Below are 19,876 nucleotides of genomic sequence, written 5' to 3'. Positions count from 1 at the left end.
GGTCTCATCTGGGTGGGTGGGCAGGAGTCCAGCCTCTGCCAGAGAACACGCTGGATTCTCACCCACCAACTCACAGCCACAACGTGTGCGTGCCAGTCGTGAACACGAGGGAGCAGTGTGCTAATTGAGGCGTAACGCGTGGTTAGCAAAGAGTCCTAAATCTCAACTTCTCAGGGAACGTCCCAAGAATCTGCACCTTCAGGAATTTTCCCGCACAAAATTGTTAAGCAGCCAACTGGGAATCTGTGCAGTTCTGGCACCTGGGAAGCATGGCGGAGATCAGCACCACCTTCCAGTTCTCGGGTCAATTCGCTGCTGTCCTCCCTTCCCAGGCAGGAGCAAAGCTCCTCCCACGCAGGATTTACTTGATCCCGAAGGTCTGCAGCACCAGCCACAACGATTGGGCACCAACGGGTGCTGGGTGCTTGACAACACACTGACCACTACCGCCCGCCCGTAGTGAAAGCAAGGCTGTTCTCCCTACTGAGTCTGCTAAATGGAGTTTCTTCACATCAGTATCAGCCCCGGGTCAGTAAAAAGGGTCTCGTGACACGAAGGAGCGATCCACAGTTAACCCAGCGTGAAAAATCATTGCTTGACAAGAGACAAGATGATGAGAGAGCACGCAGGTTCTGGAGACAGACACAGCCGAGATCACACCCAGACTCCAACGTGAAGTGACCGCCTGACGGTGAAACCCGTGCCAGCGAGGAACGCGGCGGCATCTAGGGCGCAGGTCAGTGCAGGGAGCAGATATGATGATGGATGGGAAGCTTCTGGTTTCCTCAGGTGCTTCACAAGCGTACCCTTCTTTGCTCCCACTCTGTCTTATCCGCTTTTTACCAGGCTCAGAGGCACCAACCAACGCGCGTGCCGAACGATGCCTTCCGGCGGCCACTGTTCTCAAACAAGTTGACCTGAGCTAAACGCACTCAACGGACGCTGAGGCCCCCAGGCCGGGCCCTCTGTCCGCGAGCTCCTCTCCGTCCCAGTCTCCCTACGCTTCCTCTGGGCCGGCCTGTCGGGCTGAGTGGGTTTTAATGCTTTGCAAACAAGCTGAAAAGCCTACTGAGGCTGACTTACGACATCAGAGACTCGCTACCCGGCACTCGTACACGAGAATCAGCAGGTGTGTTCCCGGGCTGGCTCCTGAGAATGGGCCAGCGGCAGCTGGGCTCCCCGGCCAAGCCACAGAGCTTACCGATTCCACACAAAGTCATCAGGAAACTCGAGGGACTCGTCAACAAGAATCCCCGAGTCTTCCTCCCAAACAGAGGCCCTGGGCTCGGGAACCGCGAGCCCCCTTAAGCCCCCTCAAGCCCCCTCAGACCCCCTCTGCTCCAACCACCACGCCACGCCGCCTCCGAAAGCAGCTCCGTGGGACCAACGTCACCTAAGAGTCTCTGGGGGCGGGAGAGAGACATGCCACGACCCGTTAAGGAGCCGCGGCCGCAAAGCACGCGGGGAGGCCGAAGCCGGGCTCGGAGAGGACGGGCGCGGGACAGATCTCGTCGCCGGGGGAGCTCCCCATGCACACTATTCACGAGTTGTCCCGCCGGCCCCCCCGCTCGCTGCGCTCCCAGCGCACGCGGGGCAGAGACGGTCTCCCCGCGAGCCCACGGTTATCCCAGGACCGCAGACAGAAGCCCAAGTAGACTTGCTGACAAAGGTGAGGCAAAACTACACTGAGAGGTGAGGATCCGGGGCAGGAACGGCAAACTCGAGTTTCCTGCTTCTGAAGATAAAGTCCAGTTCAAGGCGAGGAGGCCGGTGGGGGCCGGCCTGCCGGAACCAGGGACTGAGTCAGGGCTGCAGGGACCACAACGGGCAAGACGTCCTCAGCGCCGGCCCTCAAGCCGGGAAGGCAGGAACCGAGGCTCTGCCGCAGGGGCCGAGCTGGCACGAGGCCAGCAACCACGGACTCCGCTCAGGACAGCGACGGCCGCCACCAAGCGCCTGCACGGTGTCGGTGACTTCCGCCGTGGTCGGTTCTCCAAGGAACCTGCGGAGCCTCTGTCCGGACAGAGGAGGGGCAGAGGCTCCGAGGACCCGAGGAAACGGAAGCACCTAGAACCTCGGCTCCAACGTTCAATAAGAGGCCCCGGGGAGACAGCCAGCCTCTCCTGTCACCCAGCCACCATCCCATCCCGGCGGCGTGAGCACAGACAGCCTGCCTCAGTCTCCTCTCACCACGTGCGCGGTCGGACCCCCGGAGACAGGGCGGGGGCCGTGGGTGAGGGCCGCTGTATGAACCCAGGCAGCGCCCCACACAGTGGCCGGCCGTGAGCCGAGCCCCAGTCGTGGAGAATGCACCACGATGGGCTCGTTCTGCCGCGGAGCCAGACTGAAAACAGCTCCCTGGTGTGACCTCCTAAAAAGGGAGTCTGTCGGCCACGAGCAGCCAGCCTCCAGCTCGGCCCTTCCCCTCCCCAGGTCAAGATCTGCAGACACGGTTGGCCAATGAAAGTGTGCCCAGGTGTCCCCTCTGCCTTCCACCTGGGCCCACAGCGTGTGCGGCCCTGGGCGTCTAACTGAGCCCCATCTCTGCACCTGCCCCTGGTCTCCAGAGGGACCGGTCACCGGGACAGAGCCCTGAGCAGATGGAAAACACAACAAAAGTGCCAGAAAAAACTGTCTTTCAAACACTTCTGGAGGCCGGCGGGACAAAGGACACACCCTGAGACGGCCCTCCAGCTACAGGAAGAAACCGGGGGAGGCCTTCAAGGCTGCGACGTGAAGGGGCGTCCAAGACCACCCCCCAAGGGTGACCAGCATGCACCCAGCACGAGGGTGTCCGTGTGGAGACCAGGCACCTGCAGCTCGGGGGCACACGCTCTGACACCGCATCTGTGAATCCGGGTGCGCGGGGACGGCCGGCCCGACGGAAGCGGACGCTGCCCGTCACGCAGCCGTGGGGCCAGGAGCAGGCGCTCACATGGAGGGCTGCCGTCACGGTCCGCGGCAGCCCATCCTCCACTCGGGCAGGGCAGTGAGGGTGACGCCCGGGGGTCTGCAGCCCAGAGCGCCCAGGTTCACGGTCAGAAACACTGCAGGACTAGTCCACACAGACTGTGAGAACTCATTTCTGGCTTTGCCGAGAGTGTGCTCTGCCCCATGCGTCCGACTGTATAAAAACGTTGAAAACTTGTCATTGTGTCTTCTAGGCCTCTGTGTGCTACGTACGAAGGCCCTGCCTGAGACGAGAAAAAAATACCGTGTGAAAACAAGAAGGAGCCCAGCGGCCAGGAAGCACTGCACTCCCGGCTGGCCCCGTCAGCGACCCAGGGCGGAGTCGAGCCAGGCTTCCCTCCTCAGCCTCAGTCGCCCTGGCTGCTCCAAGGACCTTCCAGAGCAGAGTTCTCTCGTTCGGGCTCTAAGGAGCCCTCGTTTGGCTACTCTGCACCACACTGACCACGGGGCAGGCCGCCGTGGCCACGACTCTGGGGGTTCAGAAGCCCGGACAGCCCGTGAGCTGTCTCCGTGAGCCAATCTCGGCGTCCACGCAAGACCCCAAGGCCGATGGACGTCCAGGGCACCCTGCTCCTCGCCGGTCCTCGGTGACTCCACTCAGCTCCCCACCACCCACACGTCCCAGAAGCTCGGCCAAGCTGACCGACGCCCGAACTCAGGGAAACAGGAGTACCAGCGGGTCTACGACCAGCCCCAGGCCAGCACCTCACACACCCCTAAAATCATGACCCCGAGGGAGTGGACAGGCGCCTGGCCCCTCCCCACAGACAGGAGGAGGGCGACCGGCTCTGTCCAAGTCCCGCGCCGTCGGCAAAGCGGGAACACCGCCGCCGCCTCACCCGAGGCTGGGTCTTCTGCCGCAGAGGCTCCCTCGGGTGCCCGTCCGCAGCCGGTGCGGCATGAAGCAAGGCGGACACTGCCCACACCGCAAGGGAGGGCGCGGGCCCGGGGGGCAGGGCTCTCTGGGAAGCAGCCTGGATCCGCCCAGAAGGCTCTCTGGTCTGCAGGAAAGGGCTCAGTCGCGTCTACCTGACGTTCCGCCCCCGCTCCCAGAGGAAGGCCAGGCCTGGCCAGGGAGAGCCGGAGGCGAGGCACGGCCCGGGCCTGGCAAGAGACGGGGACGCAGGCCACAGGCCCCGCCCAGTGTGGCCGAGGGCACGGCCACCCGAACCCCTGACACGCTGGCTTCCCGGGTGATTTTCCTACAGAACCGCTGCAGGACTAACCGCCCAGAAAGAGACTTCATCTTGGGGATGAAAATTCTTCCCAGGCCTTGAATAAAAGGGGGAGTTTCACATTTCATCCACTTGCATGTCCCTTAACAATAAAAACTTATTTAAAAGACCATGAATATGCAAATTCCGTTTTAAGTATGGAAATGCAAAACACGTAAGAAAACAGTCTGGGCGTGAAGCATTAATGGCATCTCCTCTGGCTGACAAGAGAAGACGCGAGCCGGCTGCTGCAGCAGGCTGACATCCCGTGGCCGGAGCTCGCGGCAGCTGGACAGCTCAGCCCAGAGCAGCTAGAGCCGCCCTGACCTCCCCGGCCCTCCCCTGCCCTCCCCTACCCACAGCCACACCCTGCCCTCCCCTGCCCTCCCCTACCCACACACCCACATCCCCAGCCATACCTGCCCTCTTCTGCCCATGGAGTGGGCCAGGCTGGCCTCTGCTACAGAGCCCAGATCTTCTGACCCACTGCTGTCCTACACCCTGCCCGCCATCACGTCTATGCAGCCCCTCCCTGCAGAACCACAGGGCCAAACCGCGTGTCCCTGCCAGCACAGCCCCAGGTGCACAAGCCCCAGGGCGCACAGAAGGGGCACCGGGCCTGAGTCTGGACAGTCCGATGAGGACAGGCTCTGTCCCCCAAGGGTACAGCGGTGACTCTCAGACTCTGGAGCACCAAGCACAGGGTAACCTCCTGGGTCACAAGCAGGACTCCAACAGAGGCCAACCAGGCGGCAACTCACCCAGCACAGTCCCATCGGGCAGCCTAGAACCCTCCTCGGGTCTGCACGTGGAGCGAAGGGCCTGGAGGCTGGCCCAAGGTGACACACGTGTACACGCACCCACGCGCCACCCCCACGGAGCAGCGCACCTTGAGTGCAGCCACCCCAGGTGAGGGCCCCGCCAGCGGGAGGCTGATGACTCCCGACAACACCGCCAGTCCCCCTACGGAAAATCCTGCCACCCTCCGTCCAGAGAGCTCAGGGAACTTCGGGGACCTTCTCCTGAGAAGCTCTCTGTGGACAGGTGGGAAACCGAGGCACAGACTGAGAGCACTTCTTGCCTCTCAGGCTGTGGTCCTGGGAGCTGGGTGGAGAAGTGGGGCCTGCTGTCCAGAACTTGCCTTGAAACGCTTGCTGACCTGAGGGCCATTCGGAGGCCACGCCACGGGTGCCACACGGCAGAGGAGCCGGCGAGGTCTCCAGCCCAAAAAGCTGCCACGGCCAGCACAGCTCCACACGCACGCCCTGATTTGCGCTCTGCGCAGCCCGTGAGAAGCACCGATCCCCACGACGACGCGCGGCTCCGTCGTCCGGCTTGTCGGAAGACTTAAATGACACGTCCCCAGACCCAGACCCAGGCCCTAGACTCGGCTGCCTGAGGCTGTCCCCCTACACCCGCCCCTGTGCCAGGCTGGCACCACCAGGAAACCCTCGGGACCTCAGATAGACTGGGCTCTCTCCCAGGGGTGAGGGGCCTCGGCCTCGGGACAGGAGCTGGACAGTCACGGTCTGGATGATGGGGGCAAGTCCTATGCTCCCTGGCCGAGCCGGAGAGGGTGTTAGTCGAAGGTCTGCGCCCCCCCCGGAGGCCTCGAGGCGCCCGCCCTGCGGGTCTCGCCAACACCGGTCAGGAGACGGCCGGAAGCACCGCAGCCCGCGGCTCCAGGAGAGGCATCAGGGAAGACGCCCGCCGCCCGCCACCTGCAGCGCCCCCCTCACGCTCCCCCCTCCTCCCTCCCCCTCTCTAATTGGCCACAGGATTTATAGGCTTGGGAGCAGCAGTCCTGCGGGGGGGGGGGGGGGGGGGGAGGCCGTGGAGGAGGCTCCAGGACCGGCGGGCGCAAGAGGCTTCCAGAGCAGCAGGCACCACCTCACGTCCAAACACGGGCACTGCAGGCAGGTGCTGGCACCCCTCGGCCAGACGGCGTGGAAGGGGAGGCCCAGCGTCCCTCCGTTCAGCCTCGACGGGCACAGAGGTTCCTGGGTTCTCTTTCTCCTGCTGACGGGCCCAAGAAGGGAGCGGGTTTGAGAACCAACGTGACGGGCGGCTGCAGGCCGACCCCGTGCAGGAAGGCAGCGGTCCGGCAGCAACCACACCTGCCCTGTCCCAACCGCCTCAAAGGCCCAGCTCGCGTCCCCTCAGGCGGCCGAGGGTTGGGGCGCCGCCACGGCTAAGGGGAGGAGAGAGGCCTGTGTGGACACGCGCGTACCGGACACGAGAGCTTCCGGAAGGGGCTGTAAACACAGACCGGGAACCTGCCTGGGCTCGTACACAGAGAAAGGCTGCCTCTCACTGGGCCCGGACGGCTGGCTGGTGCCGTGCTCGCTACAGGCGTGACACCCACCCCTGGGACGTAGGCACTGTCACGACCTCCACTCCGGAGAGGAAGAAAATGAAGTCCGTGTGGGCAGCCTCGACTCACGTGGGCTGACACACGTATCCCACCTCCCCGGCCACCAAGCTGGCTCGGGCAGCGGGGCGCCCCGCACCCTGGCGGACACACGTCTGCGGGGTCCAGCCTGCCGGGGGCCGGCCCGCGTGGGACTGCAGGGGTCGGGGACAGGAGCAGGACACAGAAATCCCGGGCAGGTTCCCCACAGCCAGGTGCTCCCGGAGGACGGCCCTTGGGGCCTCGCCAGCAGCCCTGACCCAGGGCCCTGCAGTCTGCGCCAGCGGACAGAAGAGACCCCGGCCGAGGGGGGGGAGGGGGGTGGCGCCGCGAAGCGTGTCCTTGAAGACAGACGCGTGGGGCCCGCGAGGCAGGCGGGACATCCCAGCTCTCATCCCTCACACTCCTCACGTATGCTGTTCTCTGGTTTGTTTTTGTTGTTTTTCACAGTCCCGGCCAGATCTAACTCAAAAGCTACTGGGCCCGCGGAACGTTCCCTGATTGACCTCGTGGTCAGAAACAGCTACGTCTCTCTGACCAAACACCCTTCTACCTCTCAGAGCCTCTGCACCAGTGTGAGCACACGTGTGCAAGGACACGTGCATACACACGCGTGCACACCGCCAGCCCCTCCCCACGGGGGTTACCCACACCGGCCCCGGCACAAGCCAGCACTCTATCGGGCCTTACATGGCCCGTGGTAAAGCACTCGATGCCCTTCAGGGCCACGATCTCAGTGACGACACCGGTCTGCTCGGAGGGACACATGTGTCACAGCCACACCGAGGACACCAGGCTGTCTCCACTTGGGCATCAGCCACAAACGGAGCAGGAAGAGCCTTTCCGGGAGCCGTTAAGGGGAATTACAAAACTCACCACTTAGAATAAAGCAAAGCAGCCAAGTTTACCCTCTAGTGGGACGTGTGGGAATGGCTTCAAGCCACTCAGGCGGCACAGCATGAGGGACAGCAGACCATGGTGAGAGCTGGCCGCACCACGGCCGGGACGAGGCGTCAGGAGTCAGGGGGCAGTGCCGGGCCCGCTGCGGGCCACACAGGTGCCCACGCACCCCCCCCCCCCCACCCCCGACTGCCGCTGCATCTGGCCGCCGGGCGGGGACGAGGACGCGAGGACACGGACACACGATGGTGACGGAAGGGGTGAGAGAAGCAGGACCCCGAGGGCGGCAACGGGCCACGGTCCCCCTGGCAGGGGAAACGGAATGTCCCAGAAGGTTTCGCACGGCAGAGGCCGCCCGAGGGTCGTGATCTGTCTGACACGTGTCTCCAGGGAACCCTCCTACACCGACCCCACGGGGCAGGGAGAGCGGCTGGGGACGTCCTCACGGTGCGGCGGTGACACGGCTAGTGCCGTCAGGGTCAGCGCTGCGATTCTGGATGCGCTTCGCAGGCGGAGCCGCGACAACCGCCTGTGGTTTCAGCGACTGAGAATGACCAGAGGGCCGGGGCCGGGCCGAGCCGAGGCCCGCGCACCTGCGGCGCTGGCGGCACCCGCCTCCGGCAGCGCATGCGCTCGCCGTGTGCCCGACGTCACTCTGACCAGAACCACAGCTGTGACTCCCATGACCTAGACACGTCCCCGCGCCAGGGTCAAGGTAAACAAGCACGCGATCAAAACACACTTCATACGTGACACACAATCTGACGGGAAGCCTAGCTGAGGCGGGCAACTGAAACGCAGCCGAGACCTGAGCAAAGCCTAGGGGCCAGCAGGGTCCCAGGCGGGACGACCTCTACCTCCTCACGGGCTCCTCAACATAAGCATGTCTGAAGCGACTTCCTGGTCACCCGCCGTGGACACACGAAGCAGGCTGCTGTTCCACGAGCTCCCACCAAAACCCCACCAGTCTGCTTCTCTCACCTGCCACCACTGTGCTTCCCACGGACCACGGGCCCAGCCCCTCCGCGTCCTCCCCCGACCACACACAGGAGACAACTCTCAGCGCCCTGCCCTCGGCCGCCCCAGAGGCCACCGCTGCCCCGTTCCCTCACCGGGCGACGGGCCACCCAACACTGACAGAAAGAACCTCCGACTTGGCTCTCGACAGCCCCGTGACAGTTACCGCCACCGTTGTCCCGACAGGTGAGGCAGAGAGGCGATTCTACTGCCTAAGACACACGGCAACTCGGTGGCGGGCCAGGACTCCAGCACAGGCAGCCTGAGCCTCGAGCCAGTGACCTGGCCGCTCTCCAGGCACAGGGCTCCCCGTGCACAGAGAGAACAGATCCTCAGTCATCGTGAATCTTCTGCGGCCGTCACCAGCCCTGCTGGCCTCGGGACAGCTTGAGAGCACCATAACTCACAGAGACACAGGGTGACAGAGGTGACAAGGCCTAATCATACTCCAGGCGGTTTGAGACGACAGCCCAAATGCTTCGCACGAACAGCAGGGAAAGAGCCACACAAAGAATTATGACCCTGATGCTGATCTTAACCGCCCCCCCCTCGGGGGTGACACAGAACCCATCGGCCGGCCGGCTGCCGGGAAAGCACACAGCCAAGGGCAGTGCCGCTCGCAGCCGGAGACGGGCAGCGTGCGCAAGGACCACCCACCCACCCGAGTCCCCTCACCACACAAGGCCCAGGCGTCCCCAGTCAAGGCCCAGCGCTCGTGGCAGTGGCGGGAATGACGTGCTGGCCGTGTGCGGCAGGACTGTGACCCTGGGTGCGCCAGGGCTCATGACCCCTGACAGCTTGCGACCGGGGGCTCTCGGGAGGCAGCTCTAACCCAGAGGAAAATGCCATGCTTCAAACCACCTACAGCGACGGGACGGCCCGGGGCTCGGATGTGCTTACGGAAGCGGCCCAGGGTCCCGGGACTCGTCCGCCCCAAGTGCCAGGACCCTCAGCATGAGCGCGCAGGGCAAGGGCTGCGGGGCTGGTTCTCGAGGGCCCGTGGCAGCTCCCCCTGCCTCCACATCTGTCACAGGTGCAGATGCTCCCCCCACCCCCGCACCCACACCAGTCACAGGCGCCGTGGTCTGGGCCCCAAAGGAAAACAACCTCCCAGCCATGGCCCGGCTCTAGAAGCCAACAGCGAGCGGTGCACAGGTTGTGTAGTGAGGCCCCGCGAGGGCGAGGCGGCTCACAACAGCATCCCGTGAGCTCTGGGCGGAGCACGGGGTCACAGGACACACCCAGATCCTCCACAGTCACCCTGTGTCCGCGGCACACAGCCTGGGGGGGGAAGACCGTGAGCCTTCAGCCTCCGAGAACCAAAACTAAATTTACGGCAGCAGCGGCAAAAAGGCAGGGTTCCCTGCGCTGTAATTAACCTCCTGTCTGAAGGCACTACCAAACCCCTTCGCGTCAGTGCCCGCTGGTGCCCTGCAGCAGTCCGAGAATGGCCACGGAAGGGGAAACCGCAGAGAGCCTGGCCTAAGGGTTCACAACACCCCTCAAAGGGCAGGGGTGCCCTAGCGCCAACCGGAAACCCTCCTGACTCCCGGCCCCACGCCACAGAGGGCCCCACGTCTCCGGGCGTTCCCGGGGCGCTAATGAACACTGGGGCCATTGTCACACCTCAAAACAGCCCTCAGGGTAGACACGGGCCCCACTTTGACATAAGGAAATCAGAGCTCAGAACTCAGGGAAACGTGCATGAAACCAGCAGCGAATTTCATCTCTACCACCGGAAGAAGAACACCTCTGCAACTTGGGAGGGCTCTGGAAGGTTCCTGCCTCTGAATGCCCCAGCCCACCGCTGGCCTTGCAGCCTCCAGGCCACGGGCATGAACATCGACGGAGGCACAAATCCCAGCGAAGCTGGCGGCAGTGCGGGACCAGGCCCGCCAGCAGTGATACAGGCACACTCCGCTCCACTCCGGGGTTGGCCAGCCGTGGCCCAGGGATGTGCCTTCCCTCACCTCCCCCAAGTGAGGCGAGCGCAGGACACTAGAGCACCAGATCCTTCCCTGAATGAACCACGGCGGGGCTGGTGCAGCCTGACTCGAAGCCGCCACGGAAGGACCTGGTGAGGGACAGACCAGAAGAAATGCCTGGGGCCCAAACTCACAGGGCCCGCCCTCCGGCCTGGGCACCACGGCCTCAAGTCGCTTGCTCCCCTGCTTGTGTGAGCGGGAAGGTCCTCTGAACACTCAGACCCTGCCCCCTGTGTGCCTGCACCTGCCGAGACCCCACATTCTCGGCCGCTGGCCAAGGTGCCTCTTCCCACGTGGCCTCAATTTCTGCTTCACTGGCCGCGAACGTGAGAAGTGAGGTCCGCCATCCTGACCAGGCCTCCCTGCCCTCCACGCAGAAGGCCACGACCAGCCCACGTCGCCTTCTTGCCCACGGGACCAGCAGCTGCCCGGCAGCCTACCAGCATGAAGGATGCCAGGCCACAAGACCTCTCTGTCCCGGTCAGGAAGGGCCACATGTCAAGGGCCCCCCACCATCTCTTCCCGGAGCCCACACACAGATCTATCATGAACAAGCACAGCGGGAGCCACCTGGCCTCCCCTATCACCTGAGCGCTCAGCTCCTCCTACGGGGCCGTGGCCCTGGACTGGCCAGCCGGTCCGCCCTGGTGGCCGTGTGCGGACTGAGTGCGACACCAAGGGCCTGCTCCCAGGGACGCCTGAGATGTGCCCTTGCTCTGAGGTGGCCACTCACTCTCAGAGGGGACCAGGAGGACAAGGTACCCGGAGGTCCCCGTGGGGGACTGCTGCCCGAGCCAGACTCCGGGGTGACTGCCTCGCTCTCAGAGGGGACCAGGAGAAGGACAAGGTGCCTGGGGGTCCCCGGGGAGGGGGGGGACCGCTGCCTGAGACAGACTCCGGGGTGGCTGCCTCACTCTCAGAGGGGACCGGGAGTAGGACAAGGTGCCTGGGGGTCCCCGGGGGGGGGACTGCTGCCGGAGGCAGAGGCCATGCCCAAGCCAATCCCGAAAGGGATCAATGCAAAGGTCACTCCGCGCTCACACCTGCAAGCCAGTGCACAGCGGGCCCCTGCGCCCTCGCGTCCCCGCACACGGAAGCCGGCCTTCCTGCCACCTCACAGCCGGGCCTGAGAAAAATGAAGACGACTTTTCTTCCCTCTGACAGTTCGTTCTGTCCCAAATTCAAAGTAAAATGAAGAAGATCGTCTAGAAAAATGTAAAATCTTCAAGTCACTTTTAACGCCCGTTTCATCTGACAGTTGCTTTGAAAGCAAAAGGCAATCTTTATCGTTTGAGGTTCTTAAGCTAAATTGACGTGATTATGTCCAACATAACCAGATGCTTCTAAAAGCCGATTTTCAAAGTGACATCAACCCCCAAAATAAGAAAACCTTCCCTCTGGCTCCTAATGAATCCTTAAGATGCCACGTCCACAGAGGGCTGAGGCTGCCTCGTCACAGACCCCCGCAGCTGTCCGCCCCTTGAGGGGTCCCCGCGGGACGTGGACAAGCCGCAGCGTCGGGGCAGCCCCGTCCCGCCGGAAGAGCTCTGGGGCAGGCCGAGGAGGCCGGAGGGGGACGCACCGGCAGTGGGGCGCAGGTCTCTCCTTCGTGCCTGCGGACGGGTCGCCAGAGAAGGGAGGAAGACAACCCTGAGAGAGCCTGGGAGCGGCCCAAGGACAAGCATTTGGTCTCTGTCCCCTCTCCCGGCACTGAGCTCCTAAGAGCCTGGGCTTCCAAGGTGAGAGGGGCATTTCGTCCCTCGTAACAAGCCCCTCGCGACCCCAGCCCCATCAGAGCTAACGAGGGGACCACAGGAGTGGCTACAGCGACCAATCACATGCTGGGGGGGGCTAGGACTTCCAGGTTGGGGACCACAGGGTGGGGGCTGAGCTCTTCACCAAGAGCCAATGACTTCAGCACGGAAACTCCATAAACACCCCAAAGCGGGGCTCTGACAGCTTCTGAGCTGGACAGCAGGCCCAGGTGCTGAGAGGGGCATGCCCAGAGAGGACACGGAAGCTGTGCAACCCCACCCCTCACCCCCGGTCCCCCCCCAGCTGGCTGCTCGGAACGCATTCTTTGTCACAAACCAGTGACTGCACGTGAAGCGATTTCCCGAATTCTGAGCTGTTCTAGCAAATCCTCAAACGAGGCTGGGGTGGCAAGGGAAACCCTGCGTTTGCAGGCAGCAAACCTGGGGACCCAGGACTGGAGACCGCGGTCTGGAGTGGGGGCAGAGTGTGGGACCGAGCCCTCCACCTGTGGGGTCGTGTCAGAACGGGACGGAATGACAGAGCGCCAGCTGGCCTCAAGTGGCATTCGGTGTCAGGAGGAAAAACCTAGCACAGGAGAAGTCATGCAGCGGCTGGCCGGCAGGCCTCCCTCCGGGAACGGGACTCCTTCCTTGCCGTGCCGCCGCAGGGGCGGGTTTTCCTGTTACTCGCCACCAGGGGCGCCCCGGCTTCCATTCCTCTCTGCGCACACAGGGCACAAACATGCAGACGCTTCCCCCCCGCCCCCATCCACCGCAGCCTGGGGTCCACACCATCAAGGGGTCGGTCGGAGCCCAGGCCACAAAGACAGGCCGGCAAAGACAAAGAGGTTCCCGATCCAGGCGCACATCCTTCTCATGGCCCCCCAGAGCACCAGGAAGGCGGCAGGCGGCCCGGCAGTCACACGCTGCCTCGACAGGGTCCCCACCGTGGGACAGACACGGGGGCACCCTTCACCCGCAAGACCGGCCCAGCCCCCGCTCACTCAGGCCGAGGGAACAGTGACGCACAGCTGTTCCCGAGCCAAGCCCAGGGGACGCACGCTCCCTGGCGCCCCCGCTGTCCGAAGCCAATGCCCCCCATGACCACCGGGGCCAGCAGGCCTACCTGCTGGTGATGACATTGTTCCGGTCCTGCAAGGCAAGTTCTCGCTGCTGCAGGTCAACGATGAACCTGGAAAGGTCTTCCGGGGTCCTGCGGGACCAACAACACACGTTAGCATCAGCCGTTGCCCGGAGGGGACCTCATTCTGTGAGTCCCAGACCTGGGACAGCTCAAGCCCCGCGCACCGTCCCCGGGCCAGTGTGGTGGGGGCACTGCACACGCACCCCAACCTGGGTTCAAACCACAGCCCGCCACTGGCCACGTAACATCAGGTGAATAACTTTTATTTGACAGGATTTTAGTTCACCCGTAAAAAGCGATCAATAGCCAGCCGACAGCGTCACCGTGCAGAGGAGGGGAGATGAGGTGCAGGGGTGCTCGGCATGGGTCAGCATGCCCTCCTCCCCTCCCTCCTCCCTCCAACCAGCAACAGTAAGAGACACCCACAGTCTGTGCTTTGTCACGTTCGAGCGGCTCAGCCTGGCCGTGTGGGTTCCCCTTCAGGACAGCCCTGCTGCTGCCCCGTCCCCCATGCAGACGAGGAAGCGGGTCCAGGGCATTAAAAGTGCCCCAGGGTGCAATGGTCTTTGAGCAGTGCTGGACCTCAATCTGGCTCCTGGTAACTCAACACCGTAACTCAGAACACGCGCCAACGTCTCCGAGAGAATGAAAACACCCAGCTCAGTGGGAACGTTCCAGACACAGCACAAAGCACGCAAGCTGGGGGCTCCCTGGCCTGCAGGTGGCGGGTGAGCTCAAGGCCGACGGACCGAGCACAAGGCCAGGCAGCACGTGCGAGACAGTACGGCCTCTTCTGTCACCAAAGGAGCCACGGGGACTGTGACCAAAGCTACACCCACAGGACTCGCCCTCCACAGAATCAGAGTCCATCACAAAGCTGTGGGAGCGGCTATTGGTCACCGTGGCGCCCGAAGGCCCTCTTCCTGGCCTCTCATGGCACCACAGTACCAGGCTCCCAGAAACACCCCACTACCGGGCCAGGCCCGGGGGCTCCGCCACCCACAGCCTTGCCTCTGGACACGAACCCGCCAACCCACTGCCCCCGGACTCCGCGGCAGGTCACCCTGGCTCACAGTGCTCCTCCTCAAGCCGTATCACGACAACCGGCACCTCCCGGAAGAGGGCCGCTCCCATCCCACCTGCCACGCTCGGCGCGCATGCGCGGGGCCTCTCGGGGTCCGCCGTGACGAGAACGTGAGCTCCCAGCACCGGCGCCCGGCAGCCGTCCACGCGGAAGCCCTGCGCAGCCCAGTCCTCACACCCCTGGGCCTCTGTAGGCCACACGCCTCCCACAGGTGCCCCCCGGCTCTCCCACCCTCAGTCACCCTCGCAGACGCCCCCCACCCCGAGATGAAGCCCCTCACTGGGCCTGGGGGAACCCCCGCGCTCCTCCCCACGAGAGGATTTAAGGGACCTCACGCAAGACCATCACCCCGGAGGGGGAGCCTGTGCCGGCCTTGGATGTCAGCTCCCACTCTTCTGGGAGCTTCTTCAAGCTCTACGACCTTGGGACTTAAAGACACTGGCGCAGAAAGAAGGAAACCTCTTCAAGCCAGGAGGGATTTCTTTCTGAAACATCCCACAGAGACGCTCAAGCGGTCGTTCCTCTGTGTTACTCCGCCGAGGGGGTGTGCGGACCGTTACCAGAGCCGCAGGCCAGGTTTACTGAAAACAAATCCACAGAAGACCCCGGCCCCCCGCCTGCTGCCGGCCTCGTCTTCCGCTCAGGCCCGTGCAGAGGACCGTCAGCAGAGGGCCACCCAGTCTCTCGGGGATCTCGGCGGCGGAGGCGGCAGCCCTCTCTCCCGGAGGGCGGGTGGCCTGCGGCTCCCTCCCGCCAGAGCCTTCCCGGAATCTGGAGCCCAGGCGGCAGAGTCGGGAGCACCTGACAACAATTTGGAAACCAGCTTTGGGCCCTGGGGCCGGAACCCGCCCCCGCAGAGCTGGCGGTAGAGCCGGCGGAGCGCCCAGACCCACTCTCACCGGGCTCTCCGGCCTCCTTCCAAGCGAAGGTAATGGAAACGAGCCAGTTTAATGATGAGGGGAACACCGCAACGGCTCAGTAGAGGAGGAAAGGGACCTTAACGAGCCGTCCCTCTGAGATGCTCCATCCCACTGACGGCGGGCACCCGCGTCCCCTGGGACCCAGGCCAGTGTGCACAGGCCGCCCACACACACGCGCGCACGTACGCACACCCAGCCGCGCCCAGGAGGCCGGGGTCTCTGCCCCCTCCGCTCAACACTCACACGGAGGCCATCAGGCGGCCAAGTACTGCCAGACTTCTGGGCGGCCATCCGGGTCCTGGCCCCACCAACGAAGCAAGCAGCAAACCTGCTTTCCCTCCCCTCCCCCAGAGAACACCGGGCCTGCCGACGTGGCCCCCTTCGCCGGAGGCGGGGGACGTGGGCGGCCGAGGTCGCCCGAGCCCTCACTGCCCCTCCCGGAGCAGGTGGGTTGTCCCCGCACAAACCACAGGCACGAGGATCTGGCTCACACGCCCGTGGCGGACTCTCCTCCGGGCTGGTCCTTGGCCACAGTCCCAGCCCCCGAATCCCAGGTGCCACCATTGAGCCACCCCCTCCTCGCAGAGCAGGGACATGGGCTGCAGAGCCTGCCTCCCCCACGTGCCCCACTGCACAAGCCTAGAATGCGTGCACAATGCCCACACCCGCCCCGGCCTCATGCCACCACCGGACAGCCTTTCCCTCAGTGGCCTGCGACTCTGGCTGCAACGAGACCCAGGGCCCTTCTGGTCACTCCCACCAGCACTAAAAACCCAAAGCACAGAAAACTCTTGGCTACGCTCCACAATCTCCCACCGACCTCAGCGACAGCGAGAAGCCAGGACGTCTTCGAGGAAAGAGAGCGGGTTCAGTCACGGTCCAGACAACCGCAGGCTGACGCGCCAGAGAGACAGGGCTCCTTGGGCCTATCTCCAAAGCCCCGAGCCCCAGGCATGGTGCAGTGCGAGCACCCGACAACCCTCACGCAGCCGTCAACCGCACGGGAGCAGGGAGAGACGGGAACCTGGACAACCGTCTCCTGAGGTGCACCAGCCAACCCACTTAACGCCGTGTGGGAACAAGGACAAGGCATGGGTGACAACGACGGTGAAGTTGTCACACCTTGTTACATAACTGAGGAACATAAAGTCCAACGTGAAATAAGTAATCGGTACGTTAAACCGCGTGGAGTCCTGCAGACCCTCAGGTCTGCAGCTGATCAAAAAGAAAACACGTTCTGCTGGAGGACCACCGTGTATGAGCTTTAGTTAGAAATGGTGCATGGAGGGCGATGGTTCCGGAATGTTCCGCACAAGAAAAAGGAGAGACGGAGAGGTGGGTTTTGCAACAAGTGGACGCTCTAAAGCCAGAAGGCTGAGCCAGGGGCAGGGGTCCTGGCTACAGGTGACCTCTCAGGAAGCTGCCCCAGCACTCGGCTTGCTGTGAAAACACGCCCTAGGAAAGGAGGTGGGTAGATCAGGCACCGAGGGACTTGAACTGACCAGGTCCCCTGGGGCACAGCTGAAGGCGTTCGGGAGGCACCTGGGGGCAGAAGAGACAACAGCAAGGGTGAACTCGCTCATCCCCAGGTCTCCGTCAACCGGGACAGCTTCCCTGTCTGGTGTGTGGCTCCCGTGACCTGGCCGTGCAGCCCCCACTACCCCAAGGAGGGTCGGGCCGTTGGACAAGGTAAGAAACGTAACCAAGAGGAGAGTCCCCGCCCGCCAACCCAGAAGCACTCTTCAGGGAATGCGTGTCAAGGAAGCAATGGTGCGTGCCTACGTAGGTGGGGTGGCAGTCTGTCCTCCTGTGGTAAAATACTCCTAACGCGACATTTACCCTCTTAAGCATCTTTAAGCATCCAGCGCGGGGCATCAAGGGCCTTCACCTGCAGAACTTTCTCATCTTCCCAAACTGAAACCGGGTCCTCGCCGAACGCCCCTCCACACCCGTCCCCAACCCCGGGCGCCCCCCGCCTACTGTGTCTGTGGACTGGACGTGAGGGGGGCCACACGGTCCTTCTGTGGCTGACGTCACTGAGCACCGCGTCGGAAAGGCTCACCCATCTTCTGGGTCAGAGTGTCCTTCCCCCCCTGAGGCTGCACAATACTCCAGCGTGTGGACAGACCCTGCCTTGTCTCTCCATCACCATCTCCCCATCAGCTGTCGCAGACGCGGCTGTGAACACAGGCGCACAGCTATGTGTATGAGTCTGTGCTTCTGACTCCTGGCTACATACACACAAGTGGGGTAGCTGGATCATTCCATCCTTGGTGTTCTGAGGAACTGCCATACTGCTTTCCACAGCAGCTGCCCGGCGCACATTCCCCACGTCACTGTCTTTCACGTTTAAAAAAAAAAAAGCTCAATAATGGACAGTAAGTAGGTTCTCACATGGGTGCGGTCTACTCATGAGACTTGCTGCTGGGCAAGGAGGGGGCAGGCGGTTGCCACAGCAGCACAGGGCACGGGGAGAACACGGGGGGCGCACTCACTGGACAGGACAACGGGACACGCGGGGTTCCGCAGGTGGGGGCACCATAACGGGGTGGGTCATCTGGAATGGGAACAACGGTCTACATCATCCAGAGTCACTCCAGCCCACACACATCCACCTCTCAATCCATGGAATCAAAACCCCTGGAGATGGGCCCAGGACCTACAGACGAGTTCCCGTGTTTCCTACGCACAACTCAGAAGCCTGGTCATTTGCAGAAAAATGGGGGCAATCCAAGCAGCAAAACTATCCCACGGACGCTGCAGGGCAAATCACCAAAAAGGTTATGCCCTCAAGAAAACCACCCACCGGACATGTGACAAAACATTCTCTGAGACTCTGTCCACTTGATAGACAACTACTAGACTGGGTAATTAGGTCCAAATCAAAAAGAAGAATCCCAGAAGACAAGGCCATGAACTACCACGGCCCTCGTTTTATGACGGGGGCGCAGAGGCACAAAGCAGTGAGGCTGCGTGCCCACGTCACACAACCCGCAACCGCCGGGGCTGGGGGCACACCTAGGCTGGTTTCGTACAACAGGGCACACTCAACGCCACGAAAACAGTAAGGAGAGGTGACAGGAACAAGATTCTGAAAAGCTAACACATGTGGATCTTTTGACACCAAAAAATACACACACTGAGAAAAGCAAAACCAGAAAGTAAGATCAACGAGATGAAAAACGCATCTGTGTGTGGGGTGCCCAGGTGGCTCAGTCAGTCGAGCGTCCGACTTCGGCCCAGGTCATGATCTCACGGTCCGTGAGTTCTAGCCCCGCAGCGGGCTCTGCTGACAGCTCGGAGCCTGGAGCCTGCTTCGGATCCTGTGTCTCCCCATCTCTCTGTCCCTCCCCAACTCATACTCTGTCTCTCTCTCCCTCTCAAATATAAATATTTTTACAAAAATTTTTTGACACATCTGTATGAAAAAAAGAACAGGGAAAAAATAGAAAATGTTCAAGAACAAGCAAGACCCCAAACACGGCAGCAGAACTCTGCTCTCTTCACTCTTGGAAAAGTTTCTATGCTGTGAGAATATGTTTCAACAAGTTTTTTTAGAGCTGTACGTCCAAGCTGTGGACACGGGGGCCACAGTGGCCAGCGCTGTCCAGGTGAGACCGCACAGGTGCCAAACGAGGGTCCTCAGCCCTCCCAGCCTGGCGGCCCAAGCAAGGAGACCGCTGCGGGGACACGGGGACCCACGCTCACCGCGGCGTCCTGACCGCTCAGAGAGGCAGGGCGCGGGAAGCTCCTCGGGCCTCCCCGGCTTCATAGTGCAGGTCAGCAGCCCCGAGGGCTGGCCCTGCACAGCGCGTGGGGGCCCAACCTGCCATTCAGAGGCCCAGGCCCCTCTCTCTAGCGGCCTGACCAATGGCAGCGGAGGAGGCAGACGCGTGCGCCTGAGCATACAGTGTGTCATAGATCGGGTCTGTGGGTGCTTGTCCGGCTAGGCTCTCCAAGTCACACGGGCCTGGGGAATGAGCACAGAGGAAAGAAGGCAGCCTGTGTGCCGTCAGGGAGAGGCAGCCGCAGGCGGTACACGCCAGGCGAGGACGAGGCCCGGAGGACGGCGATGCGGATCCCTGGGACTCGAGCAGGGCGCTTGTTTATTCAGACCTTAGGGACCCCCTGGCCCGAGGGCAGGGCCCAAGCCCCATCCTCCAGAAGCACCCCCTCTTCCACCCAAAGGGCAGATAAGTCCGGCAGGTGCTCGCGACACTCCAGGACAGGGTCCCTAAAACCACACCAACAACTTCACAAGTCCAGGCTCAGAAAATATGCCAACGACACGTGCGTGTACCTCCAGACCACGCCCTGCAAAGACTCACCCTGGCGGATAGCGGATGTCGGCAGGCACCGGAGGGCCAGGGCCGGGATCAGCGGTGGCAATCGAAGGGATCTTTAACTTCTGCACCTCATGTGAATTTCTTACAACAAGAATTCGGGTGTGATGCGTACGAGTACAAAAAGAACTGACA

General features: G+C 62.8%; 1 protein-coding gene across 3 annotated transcripts in view; it reads right to left on the bottom strand.

The window, feature by feature from the left end:
* MAD1L1 (mitotic arrest deficient 1 like 1) overlaps nucleotides 1–19,876 on the bottom strand; it is a 319,021-nt gene that overhangs the window by 247,209 nt on the left and 51,936 nt on the right. For 2 of the 3 annotated variants that reach the window (XM_027042376.2, XM_027042377.2), the window contains exon 10: nucleotides 13,377–13,463. The exons of the other annotated variant lie outside the window; for it this stretch is intronic. In XM_027042376.2, coding sequence (XP_026898177.1) covers nucleotides 13,377–13,463 — 87 coding nt within the window. The remainder of the gene's footprint in view (nucleotides 1–13,376; nucleotides 13,464–19,876) is intronic. 3 annotated transcript variants of the gene reach the window in all.

Source organism: Acinonyx jubatus, chromosome E3 (genome assembly GCF_027475565.1).
Source record: "Acinonyx jubatus isolate Ajub_Pintada_27869175 chromosome E3, VMU_Ajub_asm_v1.0, whole genome shotgun sequence".
Lineage (NCBI taxonomy): Eukaryota > Metazoa > Chordata > Mammalia > Carnivora > Felidae > Acinonyx > Acinonyx jubatus.
The sequence above is the reverse complement of the archived record's forward strand: the minus strand, read 5'-3'. Positions and strand labels throughout refer to the sequence as shown.